General features: G+C 40.4%; 1 protein-coding gene across 1 annotated transcript in view; it reads right to left on the bottom strand.

Moving 5' to 3' along the window:
- Nucleotides 1–13,097, bottom strand: part of CRYBG3 (crystallin beta-gamma domain containing 3) — a 94,061-nt gene that overhangs the window by 74,183 nt on the left and 6,781 nt on the right. Inside the window, exon 2 of the mRNA XM_035315203.1 lies at nucleotides 5,088–5,166. Coding sequence (XP_035171094.1) covers nucleotides 5,088–5,166 — 79 coding nt within the window. The remainder of the gene's footprint in view (nucleotides 1–5,087; nucleotides 5,167–13,097) is intronic.

Below are 13,097 nucleotides of genomic sequence, written 5' to 3'. Positions count from 1 at the left end.
ATTAATTTAACAAAGTGTCCTGGGCAAACAGAAGATTCTATGTACTATCCTCTAAAATTTCATTTCAAAGAATGTCCAAATAGTTTCCAAAGAGAAAAAGATTTGCTGTTGGGTTCTGCAAGATAAATCCTTGTGGAAGGTGTTTTTTTTTTTTTTAAAAAAAAAATTATTTTATTTTAAATCATGGTTGGCAGTAATATTCTACCTCCATTGACTCCCAAAAGTCGAATAATCCTTCTCTCTCATTTCTAACTATTAGGTCTAAACCAGAGGTATTCAGCAAGCATTCACACACATACTGAGCTGATATAAATTAGACAACACGTGAAATGAAGATAATATGAAATAAAACCATGCTACAGAAAAGTATGTGGTAAATAAAGACATTAGGCTTAATTTCAATTTCTTTTTGTAGAACTTAGAATTAATGATAAAGTCAGAATTAGGGACACTCAGTAAGAACAGCTACATATATTCACCAAGTTCAAAGAGCTTTTTTTTTTAAAAAAAAAACAAACATGAATTACACACTAGATGGAAACGGATGTGATATAGAAATACAGAAATACTTTCATTAGGCTGAAAGGAATCTGGCTGGGGAGGTCACGTTTTAGCTCCTGCTAAAAGCAGCTCCAGTTAGAGCAGGGCTTCAGCCAGCTGAGTTTTGAATATTTCCAGGGATAAAGGTCCCACAACTTTCTTGGGTAACTTTTGTCAATATTCGACCACCATTATGGTAAAATGGGAAAAAAGATAAACTGTCATAGCTAACTGGGATTTCCCACATTCCAATTTGCACCCATTGCCTCTTGTCCTGCTTGTTGCAACTCCAAGATGAATCTGTCTTCATCTTCTCACATAATTGCAGTCTTTGACATCAAATTTTAATACTTTATCTACCATTTAAATATAGCCATCTTTATATTACCTTGAAATTAAATTAATGTGAGAAAGCAGGGCTGCAGAATTCTCTCTTCTCAATGTTCATAGTATACAGGAGTATTTATCACAGGCCAATTAGCAACAGGTTTAGTTTGTAGCAAGGAAGCTTCAGATTGGATGTTAAAAGACTTTCTAATTAGAGGGCTTATGAAATTGGTGGGACAGTTGTCTGACAAAGTTTCAGAGACCTTAGAAATCTCCATCCCTGGAGGTCTTTGAGAACAAGTCAGACAAACTTCTATCTGGTATGACAGATACTGAGGTCTCACCTTGGGGCAGAGCAGTGGGCTAGATAATCTCTGCAGTACTTTCTGGCTCTGCATCTTCTATGAAGACTGAGACTGTCTCTGGTTAATCCAGGCAACTAGAACCCAGGCTTGAGCCTTTGGGCTGCATTATAAAATATTTAAAGCTATCAAATACTGATGTCTAAATTACACACTTGGTAGATTATATTTGTACCTACCTTCGCCTCAGAGAGCTCACAGGGCAGTTCTTGTGCCAAGATGCTTAATACTTTCCTGATCAATTATGGGAGAACGTGGTTTTTCTTCCAGGCACCGTTACATGAAGAATATCAGGGGATGATTGTCAGGCAAGTCAATCTGCCGACACAAACCCCAGTTGGACAAGAACCTGGGATAGGGCCAGCCCGGGATCTAAACAATTTGCTATTATTGAACAGTCACCGCTGCTACAACTACAGTATGGTAATACAGGTAGAAGCCCAGGTTAGACTTGTGGCACAAGCATGTACAACAAGAGTGCTGTGTGATTTCTTCAAAACCATACTAATAAGACATTATCCAGTATGCGGCTCATTACAGTAGCAGCATTAGCTCAATTAGTAGCTGTGCCATTCAAGTCAAACAAGACTTATGTTCCACTTGTAAACCTCTGTTTTCAGGGCATTACCAAAAACTGTAAAGATGTATTCACCTGCTTTTGCAGGAAACACTGTTGCAATATTCCTTTTAAAAACAGAGTCTGCTAAAAGTGAGGTTAATGATACACTAGCATGTGCAGGACACTATGCAATGCAGATGCTTAGAATGGGAAACATCAAGTTCAAGAACTGTTTACATCCACACAGCCACGTGTTCAACAATCACATCATTCAAATGGGGCATTTACTCAGAAAAAGCACTGTTTGCAGCTCTAATTCAAAGAAATAGAACCCAAACAGAATCTGTAAATAAACAGTGGCAGGCTCTGGCAATGAATTAATGGACACAGCAAGTATATTTCAATAATACTTTCTTGAAAGTTATCAAATGAGTGATAATGTCACCTTGGCTCAAAAAGGTAAGGTTCTGTATTTTCCTAAGGTGTTAAAGTATCGTCTTCTCCCTCTGAGCTAAAGATTTAATCTCAGGGAAGAAAGAAGCGTGTAAAGTACAGAACTGGTAAGCAAGCCCTCAGAGCAGCTGGAGGGCTATGGTGGCTCAGCATGTTTCTCAGCTCCACTCACCCTGTCAGTTATCATTTACATCTCTGACCTTTGCTGTTCAGACAGAGACGTTGCTGTTCCCCTGCTATGGTCGCCCCCGGCCTTCTGCTGAGATGGCAATGAATATAAACACATCACAGCATGCAAGTCTATCAGAAACATGACAGATCGTTAACTTGGTGGCAGACAGACACAGTATGGTATCAGTTTGTAGTCACCATCCAACTGAAATAAGTAGGAACATAGTTCAGAGATACGGGTAATGTATTGAAACCTGCCCAGACCCAATCCAATAGATACACAGATTTAGAAACTCCTCACAAAATACACTTCCTACAACTACAAAAGATTATTTTTTTTTTCAGAGTATGGTTACCTTGATGACTCAGTGAAGGAAACTGGAGCAATTTTCCATACCACACATTATTCCTTTCACATGAGACAGAGTCCCAGTTCTCTCCAACTCTTCAGCCACATTCTAGTTATCTTTGCACAAGACAGCTTCTTCTGGACAAATCCAGGCACTCAACAGTATGGTGTTATTAAAAAAAAAAAAAAATGAGTGTGTGTTGGAAAGAGCAGTGCCAGGAAAAAAAAATCTCCACCAAATAAAAGGGGGGGGGGGGGGAGGGGGAGGTGGGCTACCTCTCTAAATCACTTCTTATTACCTAGTTATAATTTAAACGCACACAAGATAAAATTATAGCACTAAGAGTACTCATTGCTATGCATATGAAACTGTTGAAGTGTATCAGAAGATTTTTGATCAGCTTAAGAAAGCGAAAAAGAAGTTGGACAGGAAGTTCTCAGTACGTTTGAACAGCCAGCACATTCTAGTCATGTGAAAGCCGCACCTCTCTTATAAAGCCTATACAAAGCCAAACACCAGGTATTATTTCAAAGATAATGTAACACACAATCTAACACTGCCAAGCATAAATCAAAGACAATATAATTAAATAAAAACTTTTATTTAGACAAAGAACAAGAGCAGATACTTGGAACTCAACTTTACAGCATTAGTATTGGCACCAACTTTAAACATACAAGAAGTTCTGAGTAGAAGACTTGAGTGCAATGAATTTAGATTCAGTAGGAAAAAAAAACACAAAATCAAAACTTGGGCTTTTGTAAACTAAAAATGTACCAAAGGAGATTTAGTTTTTGGCAAAAAGGAGACACTCTTTGATAATTTAAACCTGCTATGCTCCCTGTGCTCCACCTATGCGTCCTGCTTGTTCACTGAAATCTAACCCTGTTTGTACTTCTGTTTAAGCAGTTCCTTGTGTTGAAGTATTGTGCAGGTATGCTAAATCATCCCTTTCCCCCAGTCAAAACCTTCTTCAAAAGGAAAATGTTTTAGAACTTTTCACTGATTTAACTCAGAAAAAATAAGATTATTATTCTTTTTTTTAATGCAAAAACATTGCTTCTACTGTAGTAGGATCTCTTCTGGCTGAAAGAATCATTTCTGCCTGTGTTTCAAGCCGTGAAAGCAATAGTCCATGATTTATGACAACAGGAAGGCATTCAGCAGCGTGTTCTGGGAGCCCAGCTCAGACAGGGCTGGCTTGAATCCACAGGGCTTCCGAAAAATGCTGTTGTGCTGTTTCTCACCTTGATGCAGAATAACTACATTCAGCACAGGATTTATCTTTATCTAATAACCCAGCTACTGACCTAGGTCTTTGCAGAGGCAACTGCAACATTTCTTCACCTTTGGCAAAACCCCTCCAAACAGTCCCTAGCTAGTGAAGATGCCACTATACAGTGACCGTCAGCCATGCAGCAAAAAGCCCACTTCCTTCCCCATATACTGCTAGTGCTCAATCAAGGCAACACTGGATAGAAACCTCAGATTCAATCTGTTAAGAAGCCTACTACATCCACAAATAAATCTGGTGGACTAGCTTCCTTTTCAGGGAAATTGCCACAAGATTTTCTGTAGTAAACTACTACTTACGTAGAAAAATGGAACAAAAAAAATATTAGAAAAAGTACTTAGTGAATGAACTGCTAAAATGACTCTGTGCAGGGCATGATGTGACAGCAGCTATTTGGAAGAGGGCTGTACCACCAGGCCCCATCTTGCATAGAACTATTTATGATATTTGACTAAATCTAAACACAACTTTACTGGCAGCTACCACTTTGTGTCAAATGACTCACAGGAGAAAACGTCACATAGAAGCACATCCATTTTTTCAGTTGCTTACAGGATAAGACAAGCATGATTAACAGGGATAACATTGGTGAAGAATAACCAACATGCATAAGTATTTCAGCAGAAAGTTCTTACAGAGCTTTGATTGGCAACCAGTGCAACTTCAGGACAACACTTGCTGGTTAGATATTCATAAATTATATAGAAATGGTTCTTTAGGTGATTGTCAAATCAGAATTTGATAAAAACACTGGCTTCATCCATCACTGGATGACTGCATGTAGAATTGGTACTAGACTCTCATCTATTTAATGTAAGTAAAGATATGAACTTTGTTCCAAGAACGAGAAGTATAGACAGTCTTCCTTTATTTGGCATGTGTATTCTAGCATGATGGGCCCTAACCCAGAATATGGCAACTATGTGCTACAGCGCAATACATGAAGACCTCCAGCCTCAGAACATAGCAAAAAGCCACAAGCAGATGTGGCAGGCTTAGCTCAAGTCGGTATTAGTAAACAAAAATCATACCTTCAAAAGTGCAGGAAGAGTTGTGCTTTCCTTTTGGTTGTTCTTTAAATTTATGGCTTCACTCCCTTTGTGTTCAGAACTGAAAAACAAAGATATTTTGCAACACTGAGGACTTGCGTTATTCAATTCCACTTGAGAGCCAACACATTCAATTTAAACACAAAAGAGCATTAACTTAAAAGGACAGAAGAATATGTTTTCCAAAACACAGCCCATATGCTGCATGGATTGCAACTGAAAAAGCTATGCCCCAAAAAGCTCAAATGGAAGCAAAATTCCTATTTCACATCATACTGACATTTTCAGTACTCAAGCATTCAGAAATTAGTAGTAATTAAGGCTGCACTTCCAAGTGAAAACAACAACAACAACAACAAAACAAACAAACAAACAAAACTAATTTTCTGTGCATATGTTTAATTTTCTGTTGGGAAAAAATAACGTAGCTGATGAATTGTCCACTGTAGCATTCCTTGGCATAGCAATATCTACCTGGCAGCTAAAAGGCATCCACCGTCCTTACACTAAGGACTGCAATTGAGTGGACTGTGGAATCATTACAAATCACACCTGTCAGAGTTACCTAATCTTTACTGAACACTGAAAATCCCTAACAAGCATTTGTAGGCAAATCCAGAAGGAATTTTAGAAAGGGGACAATCGGCACGTTATCATTACCAAGGCAACACTCGCTGTTCATTTTAAAACTCCGAAGTCCAAAGTCTCATACGTCCTTACTGCCAATTTACCCTGGCCTAAACTTTCTTCAGAACCTCATCTTCGAGATTAGGGGAATAATTTTTCTCCTGGTTCTTAAAACTATTCTTAAGCACAATCCAGCAGAAAACATTTTTAATTCAAACCTTTATGCTACATACAGCTACAAAGCACAATCACATCAGGGAAAACATTAGAGGATGTGAATGACAGATCACTTCCTGCATTGCCTATCATAAACTGAAAAAAAAAAAACCAACCCTTTGTATCAGTACAGCACATAAATATCCACTTTTGCAATGAAGTGATAATCGCTTCAAAAAACCTTCTGCAACAATTTTAGAAATTAAGCTTTTCTATTTATAAATGCGCAAGCCCTTATTTTTGTTTTTGTATGAAGAGATGAATTGACAGCTGTTTAAATAAAAGAAAAAAAATATTATTTGCATTTTGGTGAATTCTGCCAGGATTTGGAGAAAAGACTGAGATGTAGGCTGGTATTCCCATTATCACTGACTGTTAAGCCACAGGTAAGCACGTCTCAATAAGACTTTTGAAGAGAAAGATTTTTTCCTGATTGTGGATCAGGCATTGGAGTTAAATATACATTGATACACACAAAATATGAAATCTAGTCTGACTAAATGTTATTTTCTCTTACAAGCCACTTAGAGTCAAGATTCCCTGAACAAAAATGAGAACATAGCTCTCCTGACGTTAGGGTTAAGATTCTTTAGATCTTAGATGCATCAAAACAGAAAAGAAAAGCTCTTTCCTCTTTTTTATAGATCCTCTTCAAGTTCAAAACCCTGTACTTTCAGATCACCTCAGGTAATCTTTCATAATGCATTCTGGAACACTAAGATGCTTTTTCAGAGAAAGCACACAGACAAAGTCTTGGCTGTTCTTTGCCTCCCTGTAAGACATAGCAGATGAATTAATATTCTCTCCTATTAAATTCTTGTGCTGTTGATGTGTTTCATGAAGGAGATGCCACAAACACTTCTGGGCAGCTTGGCACACCAATAAAAGTGCTTCACAGTATGTAGCCTATTTTCTCCCTCTTAGTTTAAAAAAGAAAACACAAAACCAAACCCTTCTTAGATCTGCATAGCTTTTCCTGACGCTGATACACTTGACCTTAGCAGGAGCTCCCAGTACTAAGAGCAGGAGAATGAGGCTGATATCCACCAGGCGTTCTTCTTGGCTTCAGGACACCAGTCCTTATGGAACTGCTCTGCACAACACAAATTAAATACTTGCTTTTGTTGAGTATTACTAGCACAGAATCATTTGTGGCCTCTTCTCTTGCCACGTTGTTTTCCTCATCTTCTTCCCTTCAAATTCTGTTTCTATTTCCTAATCCTTTTATCACTTTCCTACTTTTTGTTTGTATTTGAAATATATGCCTGTGTTACTTCCTTCTCGCTAGCCAGGCTCAGACAGCTTGCTATGACATTGCACAGCGTACACACCAAAACTGAAAGAATGCAGTTCAGCAGATAAACATCTTAAAATCAACCAATCAAAAAAAAACGTATCAAAACTTTCTTTCCAGCATAAAATAAACCCTGGAAGCAATTCCCCACACCCTTTCATGGTTTATATTCTAGCGTTTCTACATTCCTGAACCTTTTGCTTTAGGGTGTAGTTCCGCCACACGCTGACTTTGTCAGCAGAACCAGCCTCAGAAATCTCCACACCTTCCTCTTCAACCTCAGCCATCCGTTCTCGCCCCTAACCCAACCCAGCAGGGCTCTCCGGTCCTAGATAAACACAAGGGGGGAGCAGAAGCTTCCAGCAGCGAGAGCTCAGCCAGCGATCCAGCTCCCAGCCCGGTGATTCGTGCCAGCACACACGAAGGGGCAGTGAGCGCTGCTCAGCGGGCAGGGATGAGCGAGGGCACGCTGCTGCAGCTCGCTTCTTGTCAGCCGGTGCCCGTGGCCGGGGCTCAGGGCTGAGTGGATCTTCAAGTGACTTGCAGCAAAGGGGTGATGTTCACAGCACAGAAGCTCACTTGGCTGAAAGCAAGCCTCCTGGACTCCTTAGAATAAAGTTGTCTCGCTTTTCCCAAAGTTAAGACTACCTTCTACAACCTAACCAACACGTGTATTACTGGTGCCAGTAACACTGGTACTGGAGAACAGGCTGGCTGTTGCCCGCTGGACGTTCCCTGATGCAGCTCATCACTCCCTATTGCCACCCCCTGCCATTTTCAGGGCTTCCTCCCCACCCCCCTCCATCATTGCATCAATCACAGAGCAGTCATTAGTCATACATTTTGGAACAGCACTTTCCCCACAACTTCTCTAAAAAGGAAAAAAAAAAAAAAAAGTGAAGTTTACGGGCCTTCTCACAACCCCACCCTCCCATGCTTAAAAGAACCAACCAGAGAGGAGCTGGTGTAATGATGCCGTACATATTTTATGTTGCAACACAGCCCCATGCTGTCCGTATCAGTCTTTACTCAGAGATGCAGTGAGCATACTTTTAATTGTGAATGCCATAATTTAATAAATAATTATTGGGAAATACGTAAGACAACTAAGATTTATACTAAAAATGACCTATTATTTCAATTTTTGGTATACCCCTGCTAGGCTATTATCAGTGGCAATATGTAATACTTCCAAGAACTGTACTCTAGGAGGGTTTATACTTTTTTACAGAAATGTATCTGCTATTAAAAATGTTATAAATATTGATTTCTTAATTACGTGTATTACACCCCTGAATTATCATGCCTCTGCTAAGAGCAGAAAACAACAGACTGGTAGTATGGATAGGCTCACCATGGATCCCTTACACATACATTTGGGCTGCATCTGCATTATTGAAATTTGCCTCCACCGAGTTTCATCCTTGCCTTAAGCTTTTCCGGAGCAGTGCATTTTTGCAGCGCTTGGCCACGCCAGCTAGGGCTGCAGCACTCCCCCTTCTTAACTAAGATGAATCTCAGGAGTCTTCAGTCCTACACTTCACAAAGCACTGCTGTTATATTGTATACCCAGCAATAGGACTCCAATAACCCAGGTCTAATGGCACACTGACAGAGTTCACAGATATAAGTTTGCCAAGCATTAGCCCTAAGAACTCTCAAAACCAAAATGTCTTGAAACCCATTGACTGGCCTCAGAAGGACTTCCCTACCCTCCCTATAAAGGGATCTTCCAGCAGCAGGATCACCACATCCCTGGGGCAGGGAACTCCGTGCACCCGGGGCACTGCTCACCCAGGTGATGCCCACTACTCCGACAGCCTCCATGGTCTGCCCGTACACCTTGGGCAAATCAGAAGTTTTGAATCTCCTTTCTTTTGGGAAGTGAAAGAGCAGAGCATGGTCCCAGGACTACAGAAAACACCTCTGCCCCTCCAACGTGCTTCCACAGACTTCTTAACTATATAGGCAGCTACTCACAGATCATCACAACTGCTTGCTTACATATTTAGGGAGATACTACTTTCATTTTATAAATAATAATAAAAAAGAAGGCATGGAAATATTAACTTGACCAGAGTAATAAAGATGCAGTCAAAATCACGACTGGACACCAAGCCTTTCAGCTACTTTTCCAGTATGCAATCTACTGCCTTCCTACTGTTATTTCTGTCTGACATCCCTTTTCTCAATCATATGTTGGTGCATCGGACACAGATGGGTTAATATTCAGTGAAGGCAGAGGGATCTCTTCGTCTCAGCTGTCTCACTGCTCTTCCCCACTGCCTTGCTGGCAGGCCTACCCTGATCAGTAACCCTTCTATTCTCCAAATAACCAAAATTAAACCCAAGTTAACAACAGATCCCATTCTGTATCTTCCGCATAAACTTCTCGTTGTGTGATTTTCTAACGCTTTTTATTCTTCTGCTGCTGAAAATCTGTTCTGACCTTTCTGTAATACCAGGACAGGTGGTGTCTGAATCAGAAGCAGATTTTGGTCCAAGTTTTTAATCATTACACTTGCACAGGAAAGGTCAGAGATTATTACGGGGGAGAAAAATGCTCATAGTCCTTCCTTACCGTTGCTCACACACAAAGCATAAAAAAGTAAACAAGTATAAGCAGAAATACTCAGATCCAGTGTAGTTAATATACATGAGGGATTACAGTAAAGAAAGCACCAATTCAAGGGAGCAAATTTAATTTAATGGTTTGTGAGATCTTTTCCAACTGTCTCTAAAAACAGAACAGGACAATTATAAACAATTACATCTTCAAAAGGCCCTCGCAGCACCTCCAAGCAGCACGAGAAGGCTGCTTCCTCCACCTTTGTTCTTCATAACAATCCCTGGGAACTTGCAAATTAAAAGCCCACCCCCCTCTTCCTCTATTAACCAACCCCACCCATATTATGCACACAGCAGATTGTGAATGTGTTGTGTTAGATAATAAACAAGCTACTGGCGCTATGCAAGTGCGATGAAGCACAAACGTGTGAGTTGAGATAAGACTGACCAAACGCAGTGCTTACCAAACTGAGGCTAACCACTGTGGCATTTTACAAGGCACCCGCTGCAGATTGCTGTTTGGGAATGGGGCAATTAATGGGCAGGCAGGCTCTTAAGAAAACAAGGGATGGCTGGCTGAGGCTCAACTCAAGGGACATTGCAACACCACTTGCGGATGCCAACCCTGCCTCCTCCTCCCAGCTGGGAATACTCCAACTGTACAAAGCGAGGTCGCTTCCAACCTGGCAGGTGCAGAATTCACTCCTCGTGCAGCCCAGATGTTACCAGATGTCACTGCAGAGGCGGGGGCTCTACCATTTTGCCACCTCTCTTCAGGAACAGATGACTCCCCCCTGTCAAGTCAAACTCTCTTTGCTACCACATTAAGCTAACATTATTTATTTTTAACTGGGCTTCTCTTCAGATTAATGCAGAAACAGGGGCTATTTCATGGGTTGACTTGCAACAGTAAGAGAATAAGCAATGCCTAACCTGAAAGGTGCTGTGGGGTACCAAGTGTCCCAAGGTTCCTACATCTGACTTTTCTGACATAACGCTAATAAACTAAGCTTGACTCTCTCTCCAGGTTTAATGACATCTCTTGTGACATCTCCTTCAAGTATTTTTGAAACGGTTTTCCTCAAGACAATGTGTCTTTGTTTTAGCATTGTTGACATAATTCACCCTCCAGTGCAATCCTCACTGAGGCTAATGCCATTTTTGACTTTCCTTTCTTGACAGTTTCTTCATTTCAGCATTTGGGGATGTGATTCCAGTTCCTGATCCCTGCCTTTTACTTCTCTTTGAAAAAACTAGTGCTCTTCTCTGAGAAGTTGCACTACATTTTGTCTTGATGTTATCACTTCTTTCCAACTTTACTTACTGCCATGACAATAACTTATTTAATGGTGAACTTCCAAAGGAACTATGTCAAACCCTGAGGATCAGAGAGGTTGCTAAAGAGAATCTGATCACCTAGTACCTTACAACACAGCTGTGGGAGAGCCTCCCTAAAGAATGGGAAAGAGAAGAAATCTAAGTAATACTAACTAACGTAATTTTGCAAGACCAAAATTGTCATGAGGTTTCAGCAAATTTCAGGGATTCTCAAACGGCATGAACAGACCAGTAGTAGTTACAAAGACATCTGCAAAGAGCCATAGGTTAGCTAGGATTGGTTTCTTCTCTGTTCCTGCTTCTAAGTAGCAATTAAAAAGAAGACAGCTAAAAATACAGATGTGTTGAGTAATATTTTTCTACATCTCCCAGTTGCCAGAATTGCCATACAGACCATTATGATCACTGAAACTGGCCTGCATAGTAATCTCGATCACAAAATTTCACTAAGGGAGACCTGCATTAAGCCTGTAGCACCTGACTGAAAGATACAGAATTTTGATTAAAAAGGGGCAATCAACAGAAAATATACCACATTTATAAATAAGACTTTTCTGTGTTTGCTACTACTAAATTCTGAGTCAGTACTAAAAATTAGGCTTGCTACTCAGAGTATGTCAAGCTTCATCTCTCATCTATGGGATCTACCGACGTCTACGTGGAGCAGATCACAGAGCCCTCTGGATCAAACACCTTCTTCAAGTCACAGGTCTGTTGTGACGTGAAGCACTTAACTCCCATTTCCCCTGCAGTTATATACCTTGAGGCAGAGCCATGCCTCAAACTGCAATCCTGTCATTTGAAAACCTCCTCTTAGACGACCTAAACACTATTGAGCTACTTAATTTTACTCCGTGAGGCGGGTTTTCCAGACATCAAATTGTTCTGGAGCTCTTCTCAGCCATTTCCAGTTTGTCAGTACCTTTTTCATAATAAAACATGGATGCTTCAGCCAGGCTCAGTACTCTAGTAACTAAAGTGTAGCCACAGATTACACGTACTTTGTTATTTATATAACTGAGCATCGCTTTTTCTCTCTGAGCTACCACTTTGCTTTGGCAGCTCATGTTCAGGTGACTGCCAATGACGACAGTTGAGTCTGCTTCTGCAAGGTTGTCATCTGCATGGCGATTCCTCTATTTTTCACCCTACTCATCTGCAAACTTCACAAGCTACAATTTTCTCCTTTCAAATTACTTGTGGAGATACTAAATTGATTCAAGAACACTTTGTTTTAAACTTCTTCACATACAAGAAGTAGAAGATTATTTTATATCCCTCAGTTTGTCCCACTGCCATTACACTTGCAAATATTTTAAATGGGGCATCAGCACCAAGTGAGATGCCTGAAAGAGTCTGGAGGTATTATTTTAGCAGTTTGTCAACTAAAATTGTAATCTCATCAAAAAATCAAGTTTGAGAGTTTCTGTCCTCCTGCAATGGTAGAATCAACATATTTAGCAACTTCTCAGGTCACCTGGAAGCCTTGATAAATCAACTTTTCAATCCTTCCCCTTTAATCCGACGAAATACAATGGACTTAAAAGTGTTAATTGAAATGCCAACACCTTAAGTCTAGATCCTAAAATCACACTTGTGAAGCCATTCATGCCCTGTGAAGCCCAGAGAACTGTCCAGACCTGATCTACAAAGAGAAGTTAGGACTTTTTTTTTTCAAGAGTCAAGCTTTTGGCATGTATATTGAATAACATCTGTTAAACGAATCAAAAGGAAAACATCGCAGTACAGTCCAGTGGCAAGAAGATGCATCTTCAGCTTCTGAGTCAAGCAGCGAAGATTCATAAAAACTGCCTTCTGCATCAAATGTCAGTCACGATTCAGCAGCATTTTTACAGAAAATAGAGACACGAGCATTTAAACAGAAAATCCATGAGAGCATTGAGGTATTGTGCGCGGGGGGGGGGGGGGGGGGGGGGGGGGGGGGGGGG

Source organism: Oxyura jamaicensis, chromosome 1, assembly GCF_011077185.1.
Source record: "Oxyura jamaicensis isolate SHBP4307 breed ruddy duck chromosome 1, BPBGC_Ojam_1.0, whole genome shotgun sequence".
In the NCBI taxonomy this organism is placed as follows: Eukaryota; Metazoa; Chordata; class Aves; order Anseriformes; family Anatidae; genus Oxyura; species Oxyura jamaicensis.
Note: the sequence above shows the minus strand (reverse complement) of the source record. Positions and strands in the feature narration are given on the sequence as shown.